The sequence below is a fragment of the Bombina bombina genome, chromosome 5, assembly GCF_027579735.1.
Source record: "Bombina bombina isolate aBomBom1 chromosome 5, aBomBom1.pri, whole genome shotgun sequence".
Classification (NCBI taxonomy): Eukaryota; Metazoa; Chordata; class Amphibia; order Anura; family Bombinatoridae; genus Bombina; species Bombina bombina.
The window spans coordinates 74,941,975-74,954,713 of NC_069503.1; the positions used below are offsets into that span (position 1 = coordinate 74,941,975).

Sequence of the window (12,739 nt, forward strand, 5' to 3'; positions counted from 1 at the left end):
TCCTAGGTTTAGCTTTCAACTAAGAATAGCAAGAGAACAAAGCAAAATTGGCGATAAAAGTAAATTGGAAAGTTGTTTAAAATGACATGCCCTATTTGTATCATGAAACTTTTTTTTGACTTGATTGTCCCTTTAATTATACCATTCGTACAGTTAATCAGAACCTTTATTTATTATTATCTCTTTAAACCATTTAATATACTTTTTACAGACACGGCCAGAGCACAGAGAGATATCAGGTATTGATGTAACTGGAGTGAAAAAGGGAACCTTCTTAATGAGCACAGACATTGAACCCTGTTATCAGCATGAACTCATATGTGTTAGGTGAGTAAAATAGATATTATGCTGACTTTAACCCCTTAAGGACCACTTTCCATTTTCTGACCATTTTGGACCAGGGCTATTTTTACATTTCTGCAGTGTTTGTGTAATTTTCCTCTTACTCATTTACTGTACCCACTACCCACACATATTATATACCATTTTTCTCACCATTAAATGGACTTTCGAAAGATACTATTATTTTCATCATATCACATAATTTACACATCTACAACCATCAAAAAACAACCATACTAAATAGTTTCTAAATTTTGTTCTGAGTTTATAAATACCCAATGTTTACATGTTTTTTTTGCTTTCTTCTACAAGATACGACGAGTCCACGGATTTATCCTTACTTGTGGGATATTATCCTCCTGCTAACAGGAAGTGGCAAAGAGCACCACAGCAGAGCTGTCTATATAGCTCCTCCCTTGACTCCACCCCCCAGTCATTCTCTTTGCCTATGCTAGTAATAGGAAGGGTAAAGGGATAGTGGTGATAAAATGATAGTTTTAATTTCTTCAATCAAGAAGTTTTTTTTATTTTAAATGGTATCGGTGAGTACTATTTTTCTCAGGGAGGATATGGAAGAAGATTTCCCCCTGAAATTGATCATCTTAGCAGCAGTTACTAAGATCAATTATGGTTCCCACAGATCTGAAGGTAATATGAGAAAACTCTTCAGTGTGGGGGACGGTCTCATGCAGCAAGCAGCATTTGAGGTATGTTTCAGCCCTTTTCTTCTGAGGAAACTTAGTATATCAGAATTGGCTGATTTCGTTCCTTATAGTGGGAACAGGGTAAGCAGTAGTCCTGTAAATGAAAAGGGTGTTACTGTCCTACTGGGTGTTTTACTGACATTATTGCAGCAATAAGATACGCAGCATATAATATTGACACTGGGGTATTTTACAAAATGATGGCATAAAATAAGTTTATTGATAAAGAGGACTTTATGTTGTGCTTATATGTTTGGGGACCACATGGCTGTTTGTAACCGCTTCCCAGGCGGTAGATTAATCAAATAGTGCGACGTCCATTATGGGTGGGGCCTATTTTCGCGCCTCAGATGCGCAGTTTACTCTGAAGGAGACAGCAGACATTAGCTCCGGTTGGGCCCTATCTGTGTGTTATACTATCCGGATTGGTGTCGAGTTGTTTGGCAGTTATCTGAGGGCAGGTAGGTGCCACAGCAGAGCTGTGGCGAGGTGCAGGGGTCGTTATTTAGCAAATTGAGTTTTGTTTTGCTTTATGTTCCTGTAGAGGGTAAATTTCTGCTCTTGCATGTGGGATGCAATAATTTTTGGCATCTCTGTATATCCATACCTAGTTTTTGAACATTTAAAATAGACGTTATTAAGTGTGTTTGGAAAAATTGTGCGCTTTTATCTCTTAAAGGCACAGTACTCGTTTTTTGCAAAATTGTTTTTTTCAATAAATAAAGTGTTTACCAACTGTTGTGGTTATTACTACTTTGTTTAACATGTCTGACATTGAGGAAACTCATTGCTCTCTGTGTTTAGAAGCCATTGTGGAACCCCCACTTACATTATGTACCTCTTGTACTGACAGAGCCTTACACTGTAAAGAACATATTTTAGGAAATGAAAGTGTGTCTAAGGATGATTCTCAGTCTGAAGAGAATCAGGATATGCCATCCAATTCTCCCCAAGTGTCACAACCTTTAACACCCACACACGCGACACCTAGTACCTCTAGTGCGTCTAATTCTTTTACTCTGCAAGATATGGCTGCAGTTATGTCAACTACCCTCACTGAGGTATTATCTAACCTGCCAGTTTTGCAAGGTAAACACAGTAGGCCAGGTATTAATGTAAATACTGAACCCTCTGATGCTTTCTTAGCCATTTCTGATGTACCCTCACAGTGCTCTGAATTGGGGGTCAGGGAATTATTGTCTGAGGGAGAACTTTCAGATTCAGGGAATGTGTTACCTCAGACAGATTCGGACTTAGCGTCCTTTAAATTTAAACTTGAACGGGGCGGAGCTAGCCTAAGAGAGGAAGCAGACGTAGTATGTTTGAGCTCCTGCATAACTTTATTATTTTTACTTGTTAAAAGTGAGTTAAAACATAAATTTTGGACAGATCGTTGCATATTGAAGCAGTGGGAGAACTGTAGCAGCGGAGAGATAAGAGATCTAAAGGCTATTCAGCCTCCTGAAGGAAACCTCTAAGCTGTCCCTATAGATACCCATATACCGGAACGGAAATCTGCACTGTTTTGCTGCCCTCGATACCAGCAGAAGAAGTGGCTGCCCAGAAAAGAGCTGGTGAGTTGGAGGTACACTGCGGGGCTCACCCGATAGTGGATGCACACGCTAGAAGTACAGGGGATAAAAAGGCGCGAGAAAGCGCCATTGCCCCGCGACGTCACAGCTAGACACCGGAAGAGACGGTGGGGGCGAGATCCAGAGTAGGGAGCTGCACAAGAGACAGTAACCTGGGTGCGTAATTAGAGAGCAGCGGAACTCCGGTGCTTACACGCTGCAGCAGGTCTCTGGGCAACTTGGAGGAACAAGGGATTAGGAGCTTCTGATATACTGGGAGTGCGGCGCTGTCTGGGCTGGAGGCTCACACAGCGGCACTCAAGCAGTTCAGCTAATCCACAGCGTGGCTGAGAGCCAAGGATACTGCACCAGCTACATTAAACAATAATAGGGGAAAGTGTGTGAACAATTCTTTCTTGAGTAACCCCTACAGTACCACTAAGCACTCTAACCTACTACTTAAATAAAAAAAGGAGAGACAAATCAACACTTGATACCATACACAGCTCCTTCACTATAACAGCTTATAAACGCCTTAGATGTTCCTTCACCCCTCTGAACTCCCATATTAAACCCTGCTTGTTTATGTTTGGATGATTGCCAGAGAACATCGCACCGCATCATACAAGCAGTGGAAAGAGTGTGAATACCTTTGTGCACATAATCTTTTGTAGTGACATCAGGCTCTATTAAATACAAATAAAATCTGGGCAAACTGTTATAATTAACTAAAACAGAACTCCCTTAGGGGAACACAAACATCAATCATAACAAGGCTATTAGCAGAGCTTCATGAGGCGGATCTGAAGTAAAAAGACATAATTATACAGAACTGCTGCCAGCAATAAGAACTGCAGTAAATATAAAGGCAGAGAGGTGAAGCATTACCATATATGAAACTACTCACTAAAAAACTTAACAACTGTTGGCGCATCTTAAAGCACTGAGCTGCAAAAGTGTGGGTAGCTGTCTTGTTCCCTAGACTGTTCCCTGCCCCCTCCATTTCCCGCTGGCCCGGGCCAGCGGGTCATATCCCAGTCTCCCTCACCGACTTCGTCTAGTGTGGACATTTGCCCTGGGGGTAGGGGACGGTGTGGATGCTTTGGCACATATGATAAGGAGGGATGCTGTCCGCTTTAGTTATATTGGGCTATCATAATGACTGATAATATAAATTATGGCCGTGTGAGATGATTGGACTGGATGGTCTGACAGAGAACTGAAGACATAAAAGAGTTGAAGACTCTCCATATACCACAGCAAAATTTTCACCCTCAATAAACGGCCACTAAGCCCCACAAATATACATATAAATAAAAGATGAGGGTGCTACAGAAAAAGTAAATAAGAGGCTTGAATAGATGACGGATAGCTGCTGAGAAAATCTTTATGTCTGTGCATAAACAAAATTAACTGGCAGAGGTCTGGAATACAGCTAGCCTTTTACCCTTAGCAAGGAAAGTGAGGGAAACTATATACATATTATAAAGGAGAAGGCTGCATACTCTCAACATCTCGTACTAGCAAAAATAATTTACTACTGCCAACACTCAAGGCGAGTAGGGGGGAGAAAAAACTGACTTATATATATATCTTTGGCTACTTGCAATATCTGTATATACCACAGTGTACCTTTGTGCACCATTGACACCTACCATGTCTACCAGAAAAGGCCCCAAAAGTGACAAAGGGGCAAAACCCGTCTCAGTTGATACATTCTTTAAGGCATCTAAACTAACTAAGTCTCAGGATCCAGTGGCAGATGAAATAGAGGAAGACATGGAGTCTGAGACTGAGGAGGAATCTAATGGTATGACACCAGTAACCAGAGCAGATCTTCAGTCCCTAGTCTCTAAACAGGACATTACAACTAATTTTGAGAAACTATGGGAGAAAATGGACAGTTTTCAGGCGACAATAACCAGCAGCCTTACTGCAATCAAAAATGAGATCTCAGAACTGGGAAGCAGAGTTGACTCTTTAGAAACAGCTGCAGATGAGATGGGAGAGGACGTGGTTGCAGCCTCGGAAACTCTAGCCACACAACAACAAGCTATAACGGAATTAGAAGAGAAAATTGAGGATATGGAAAATCAGAGCAGAAGATCCAATCTTAGACTCAAAGGAATACCAGAGGCCGTAACGGCTGAAGAGCTTCATACATATCTCCAACAGCTATTTCACGCAATCCTGGGAACACCTGCTGACTCTGATTACCCCATAGAAAGAGCCCATAGAGCCCTTAAACCCAAGCCTAAGCCAGATCAACCACCAAGAGATGTGATTATTAAATTGCTGAGATTCCCGGATAGGGAGAAGATACTCCTAGCAGCCAGACAAAATCCCATGTTTAAATTTCAAGGAAACATTATTCAATTTTTCCAAGACCTCTGCGTTAAAACTTTACAAAGGCGATATGCACTACGCCCTCTTACTCTACTACTGAGGAAAAATCAGATCCCATATCGATGGGGCTTCCCCTTTGCACTACATGTAACACGGAATGGGAGAACTACATCCATCAAGACAAGGGAAGAAATCCCAGATATCTGTAAAGTCCTCGGCCTAGAAGCTCCGGACATCTCAATGGGGGAAACATCAGTGCCCCCGCCAAATCTATCCCAAACTCGTCCGAAGCCTCAAAGATCAAAGTGGAAGACAGTTACTAAGAAGAAGACAAAAGGCTGAACCTATCCAAAAAGAGATATGGAAGGTAAAGTGTAATACCTGGACTATGGTAAGACACACTTGGAGCTTACCCGTATTAGATGATCTTTAGTTACCTGTAAAGAGTAGCTATATGGACGCGCTCCAGAAAATTTGGTATGAATAAAACTCTTACTAAAAAAAAGATAATCTGTTGTGAACTCTGGTAAGACTATCTGTTTGCTATTGTTTATATTAGTTTTGACACATGTTTATCCTCAGGATATATCAATACTGGTTAATGTTGATTTTATGTTTGTTTTTGTTTATGTTATATGGAGTTGTAGGGCATTGTGTATTAAAATGTTGCTCACTGGGGGAAGCTGACGTAACGACAAATAGGAGACAGGAAGGGATCCCAGGACCCTTAAGACATTGGATAAGATATCATACAAACCCAAAAGACGATCGACTGACACACTGTTTATTGAGACAGACTATAAGGGGAAAGAGATTAACATACACGCACATCAGGGATAATGACATTGCCTAGAATTGTGTTACTCTCGCATAACGCGAGAGGTCTCAACACAGATATTAAAAGGAGGACAGCTATGACCACTTACAGACGACTAAAGGCCACTGTTATTTATCTTCAGGAGACCCACTTTCTCAAAAACACTATCCCAAAATACTGGGCAAAAGACTATCCACAACAATTTCACTCCACTTTAGACTCCAAAAAAAGAGGTGTTTCTATTTTGATACATTCATCCATATCATTCACACATAGTGAGACCATTTCGGATAGGGAGGGTAGATATTTATTAGTGTCAGGGAAGATAGGGGACACAGATGTGCTTTTGTGTAATGTATACGCACCAAATGAGCAACAAGACAAATTCTTTGAAAATATCTCACATTTACTGACTAGCTGGTCCAGAGTGCGAATATTGTTGGCAGGCGATTTTAATATTGATCTTCAAGCATTAACAAAACAGAATCTTACCCTGTCATCAAAGAAAAAGCAACGCCAAAAAACAATTGCTAAGAATATCCTGGGCCTCCTAGACCAACACTCTTTACATGACACCTGGAGGGTACTAAATGGGGGGTCAGGGGATTCGACCTATTATTCGTCGGCCCATGATAGTTATAGTAAAATAGACTATATGTTCACTAGCCAGATCCTGCAGCCAGCAATTCAATCAATAGCTATACATCCGTGCGTGTGGTCCGACCATTCTATCACACAAATGAGCCTGGGTAACCTCTCAGACCCCAAGAGAATAAAGACTTGGACATATGACCCCAACTGTACGAAAAACCCCTTAGTGAAGAATAATATACTTAGACACTTAAAAGAGTACTGGCAACTTAATATAGACTCCACAACAAATCCAATCATGCCATGGGCAGCACATAAGACAGTATTGAGAGGGATCCTTATTAAGGAAAAAACTCAATATAAAAAACAAAGGGACTCCGATATAAAACAGATCGAGACAGAAATTAAATCGTTAGAAACACTACACAGACAGAATCAATCAAAAACTACTTTGAAGCTGCTCACCAACAAAAGGCAGGGTCTACTCTCGTTAATAAATGAACAATCCTTAAGAGCGGCACACAAGTTAAAAACAAACTACTTTATTTTTTCTAACAAACCAGATAGATACCTAGCAAAGAAAATTAGGGACAACTATCAAGCCCTTGCCATAGCACAGATACAAAGGTCCAATGGACAGATGACCTCCCACCCTCAGGAGATTGTTGATATATTTGCTCAGTTTTATAGTGAACTGTATGACGGTACAAAGACACAGCACAGCCCCTCAACACAAAAGATATTTGATTCCTTCTTGGCAAAAGCGAATTTGCCACAGATAACTGAGGAAGATAGGGAGGCCCTAAATACCAAAATAACACATATGGAGGTGTTGACGGCTATCAAAGAACTTAAGCCAGGTAAAGCTCCAGGACCCGATGGGTTTCCAGGAGAATACTATAAAGCATTCAAAGAACTATTAGTGCCCCATTTGGTAGTGTTGGCAAACCATATTATGGAGGGTGGGACGATACCTAAGGATCTACTGAGGGCTAGAATAGTGGTCATACCAAAACAGGGGAAAGATCCCACAAAATGTACTAGCTATAGGCCGATCTCTCTTATCAACCAGGACCTCAAAATTATAACGAAAATTATGGCCAATAGATTAAAACATATCTTACCCTCTATTATACATGCAGATCAGGTCGGGTTCATTAAAGATAGGGAAGCTCCAGACAATATTCGCAAGATGGTCTCGGTAATAGATTATCTACGAGACAAAGGAGTGCCTTCTCTGGTCCTCTCACTGGACGCGGAGAAGGCATTCAATAGGGTGGATTGGAAATATATGTTAGCGATTCTTACAGAAATGGGATTTAATGGGGGATTTTTGCAGGCTATTAAGGGATTATATTCAACACCTACAGCACAAGTCAGGGCAATAGGACACCAGTCTCAAGAAATATGTATACTTAATGGTACGAGACAGGGATGCCCGCTCTCACCTTTAATCTTTGCACTATGCATTGAACCGTTGGCAGCATATATTCGGAACTGTCCGGATATATCAGGAGTGGAGATAGGGAAGATAAATCATAAAATAGCTCTGTTTGCGGACGACGTTCTGCTTACGGTTACAAACCCGTTAGTATCCCTACTCTTCCTCTACCAAGCTTTAGATCTGTTTTCGCAAATATCGGGCTATAAAATCAATGCTGATAAATGCGAAGCATTGCCTTTAGCTATCCCAAAACATACGATTAAATTGATCGAAGCCAATTTTGATTTTCAATGGGCACCAGAAGGGTTGAAGTATCTGGGGATTAAGCTAACTACACACTCCTCAAAGTTATATATGGCAAACTACACTCCCTTGTTTAAGGCAATCCGATCCGAGTTAGGGAACTGGAGAAAGATGGGCTTTTCCTGGTATGGTAGAATGTCTGCGGTGAAGATGACAATCTTGCCCAGAATTCTATATTTATTCCGTGTACTCCCTATTAAAATCAATATTTCAGACTTAGACGATCTTCAGAAGGATATATGTAGGTTTTTGAGAGATAATAAGAAATCGAGGATATCCCGACATATCTTACAAAGACATAGACAATTGGGAGGAATAGGCGTCCCTAACTTACACGACTATTATACAGCAGCCCGGTTGGCTCAGACTGCGATACTGGGGAGACGACAGACTGATATCCTCTGGCCTGCTTTGGAAGCAGAAATGCTGAGGCAAGAGACACCGGATGGTATTCTCTGGAATAAGAATCTGAAAGACTCAGACGCCCTCTACCAAAATAAAATCACGATGCTCACTAGAAAACAGTGGATAGCTGCTAACCGGGAGGGAGGGATAGTTCCTACACACACACAAGCAATGCCACTGAAATATATAGTGAATGAAGACTCCAAATATAGAATTAGGAAATGGGAAAACAAAGGGTTATACAGGGTGGCAGACCTGCAGTCCCAAGGCAAAGTACTGACTTATACCCAACTTCAAGAAAAAATAAAACCCACTCATTTGCAGTGGTTTCTGTATCTCCAGACGATGTCAGCCATACGGAACTACTTAGAGACAGCCATGACGCAAAGACAACAGTCCACCTTGGAATGGCTATGTACTTCTCCTAACAGACCCAAAAAAGCAATCTCTAAATTATACATTTCTATACAACAGACCAAGAGCCAGGCTAAATCCTCAGTAATGATACAATGGGAAAGAGATCTAGGCAAAGAGGTTGAGATAGACGACTGGGTTGAAATGTTTTCTCAGGCTAGTAAGGGACTTATTAGCGCAGATCTTAGAGAGAATATTCTGAAGACATCCTTCAGATGGTATTTGACGCCAATGAAAACCGCTCATATGATTAAGGGGAGCGGTAATCATTGCTATAGAGGATGTCAAGTGGTGGGTTCCTATATCCACATGTGGTGGGAATGCACTAAGGTAAGCGATATATGGCAGAGACTGTCCAACCTATTGAGTAAGGTGTTAAATGAACAGATAACTCTCACCCCAGCCCAAGCACTACTACACGAAAACATAGCTAGATACAATACACACATAAACGTGTTTATTAGGATTCTCTGTACCACAACGAGAATAACCATTGCTAAATACTGGAAGACGGAAATACCGTCATGGACGGAGGTCCTATCCAGAATCCAGATGACATTCTCATTGTACGAATCAGCAGCAAGAGAGTTAGATATAGAGCCTTGGTTTCAAAAAGTCTGGCTCTACTGGATAATGGAAAATAATAAAGAATGACACTTTATAATAGGGAGAGGAGGCTCAGATAAGAAGGAGATGAGAAGGTATATCCTATATAGAGGCAACAAATATAGGGAATGGGTGGAGGATGGATGATGAAGGGGACTCGGACGGAGGCTCCCCCTGATGAGCTAATAATCTTTAGATGCTGTAAAGATAAAATATGTAGTGCCTGAACATGACTCTATGAAAAAAACACATATATTGTTGATTTGTTAGTTTAATATGTTTGCATTAAAAGTTGTTGATAGTTTATGTTGAAAATGTAAAGGAAAAGACCCCCAAAAATTACCCGATCCCTCACTAAGAATGCTAGTCTGAATAAGATTGCAAAGGAGAAATAAAGGGGGGAGGACTTACTACTGAAAATATCTCCACACTTCAGCATGATGACCTCTAGTTCAAGACTCTCACCTCAGAGAAAAGAAGAAAAATACGTACATCTGCCAAACTCTTTATGAGAGTAAATAAAGAGTGCAATACACAAACTCTAAATAAGGAGAATACCCTAGAGTCGGGGATGCTTTTGTTAAGTAAATGTCATGTTATGTTACCTGATGTATTTCAATGGTGAAATGTACATGTATGTTCTAAGAAAGGTGGAAATGATGTGGAGTTAATTAATAAAAATTATTTCAACTAAATTTAAACTTGAACACCTTTGCCTGTTGCTCAGGGAGGTCCTAGCGACTCTGGATAATATTGAACCTATTACAATTCCTCCAGAAAAATTGTGTAAGATGGATAAATATCTAGAAGTACCTACTTACACTGATGTTTTTCCGGTTCCCAAAAGAATTTCGGAAATTGTTAAAAAGGAATGGGATAGACCAGGTATACCGTTCTCTCCCCCTCCTAATTTTAAGAAAATGTTTCCTATATCAGACACCATCAGGGATTCTTGGCAAACGGTCCCTAAGGTGGAGGGAGCAATATCTACTCTAGCTAAGCGTACAACTATGCCTATTGAGGACAGTTGTGCTTTCAAAGACCCTATGAATAAAAAGTTAGAGGATTTTCTAAAGAAGTTATTTATTCACCAGGGTTTCTTGTTACAGCCTATTGCCTGCATTGTTCCAGTAACTAAGGCAGTGGCTTTCTGGTTTGACGCCCTTGAGGAGTCTCTGAAGGTAGAGACGCCCTTAGAGGACATTTTGGACAGAATTAGAGCTCTCAAGCTAGCTAATTCCTTTATCACAGATGCTGCTTTTCAGATTGCTAAATTAGCGGCAAAAAAATTCAGGCTTTGCCATTTTGGCGCGCAGAGCGCTATGGTTAAAATCGTGGTCTGCTGATGTATCCTCAAAATCTAAGCTTTTAGCTATTCCGTTGAAGGGTAAGACCCTATTCGGCCCTGAATTGAAGGAAATCATTTCCGACATTACTGGAGGTAAAGGTCACGCCCTACCTCAAGACAAACCTCTTAAGATGAAGGGTAAACAAAATAATTTTGCTCAATCCAAGTCTGTCTGGAGACCTAACCAGGCCTGGAATAAGGGTAAACAAGCCAAGAAGCCCGCTGCTGCTACCAAGACAGCATGGATGGGCAGCCCCCGATCCGGGACCGGATCTAGTAGGGGGCAGACTTTCTCTCTTTGCTCAGGCTTGGGCAAGGGATGTTCAGGATCCCTGGGCATTGGAAATTGTGACCCAGGGGTATCAGTTGGAATTCAAGGAATTTCTCCCAAGGGGGAGATTTCATATTTCACTTTTATCTGTAGACCAGACAAAAAGAGAGGCGTTCTTACACTGTGTAAAAGACCTCTATACCATGGGAGTAATTTGTCCAGTTCCAAAGCTGGAACAGGGACAGGGGTTTTACTCAAACCTTTTCGTGGTTCCCAAAAAAGAGGGAACTTTCATACCCATTTTAGATCTAAAATGTCTAAACAAATTTCTCAGAATTCCATCGTTAAAGATGGAGACTATACGAACAATCTTACCAATGATCCAGGAAGGTCAATACATGACCACCGTGGACCTAAAGGATGCGTATCTTCACATTCCTATCCACAAGGATCATCATCAGTTTCTGAGGTTTGCCTTTTTGGACAAGCATTATCAGTTCATGGCCCTTCCCTTCGGGTTGGCCACAGCTCCCAGAATCTTCACAAAGGTGCTAGGGTCCCTTCTAGCGGTTCTCAGGCCACGGGGCATAGCAGTGGCACCCTATCTGGACGATATCTTGATTCAGGCGTCAACTTATCATCTGACCAAATCTCACACGGACATTGTTTTGTCTTTCCTAAGAACTCACGGTTGGAAAGTGAATGTAGAAAGAGTTCACTTGTTCCACAAACAAGAGTTCCATTCTTGGGAACTCTGATAGACTCGGTAGACATGAAAATATTTCTGACGGAGGTCAGAAAATCAAAGATTCTAAATACTTCCATTCCTCGGCCATCAGTGGCTCACTTTATGGAGGTCATTAGATTAATGGTAGCAGCAATGGACATCGTCCCGTTTGCTCGCTTTCATCTCAGGCCACTGCAGCTGTGCATGCTCAGGCAGTGGAATGGGGATTATGCAAATTTATCTCCTCAGATAAATCTGGATCAAGAGACCAGAGACTTTCTTCTTTGGTGGTTATCACAGGATCATCTGTCCCAGGGAATGTGCTTCCGCAGGCCATCATGGGTTATAGTGACAATGGATGCCAGCTTCTTGGACTGGGGTGCAGTCTGGAATTCCCTGAAGGCTCAGGGTACTTGGACTCCGATGGAGTCTCAATTACCAATCAATATTCTGGAACTGAGCGCAATATTCAATGCGCTTCAGGCGTGGCCTCAGTTGGCTCTGGCTAAATTCATAAGATTCCAGTCGGACAATATCACGACTGTAGCATATATCAATCATCAGGGGGGTAACAAGGAGTTCTCTAGCGATGATAGAGGTATCAAGGATAATGCGATGGGTGGAGACTCACTCTTGCCATCTATAAGCAATCTTTATCCCAGGAGTAGAGAACTGGGAAGCGGATTTTCTAAGTCGTCAGACTTTTCATCCGGGGGAGTGGGAACTCCATCCGGAGGTGTTTGCATCATTGATTCAACAATGGGGCATACCGGAATTGGATCTAATGGAATCTCGACAGAATGCCAAGCTTCCACGTTATGGGTCCAGGTCAAGGGATCCCCTGGCTGTA

The 12,739-nt window shown here is 41.5% G+C and overlaps 1 protein-coding gene across 1 annotated transcript in view; it reads left to right on the plus strand.

Annotated features, from left to right (window-relative positions):
- Nucleotides 1–212: 212 nt before the first annotated feature.
- The window catches only part of LOC128659901 (gastrula zinc finger protein XlCGF26.1-like), a 33,327-nt gene continuing 20,800 nt past the window's right edge, over nt 213–12,739 (plus strand). Inside the window, exon 1 of the mRNA XM_053713489.1 lies at nt 213–327. Coding sequence (XP_053569464.1) covers nt 309–327 — 19 coding nt within the window. The 5' untranslated portion in view covers nt 213–308. The remainder of the gene's footprint in view (nt 328–12,739) is intronic.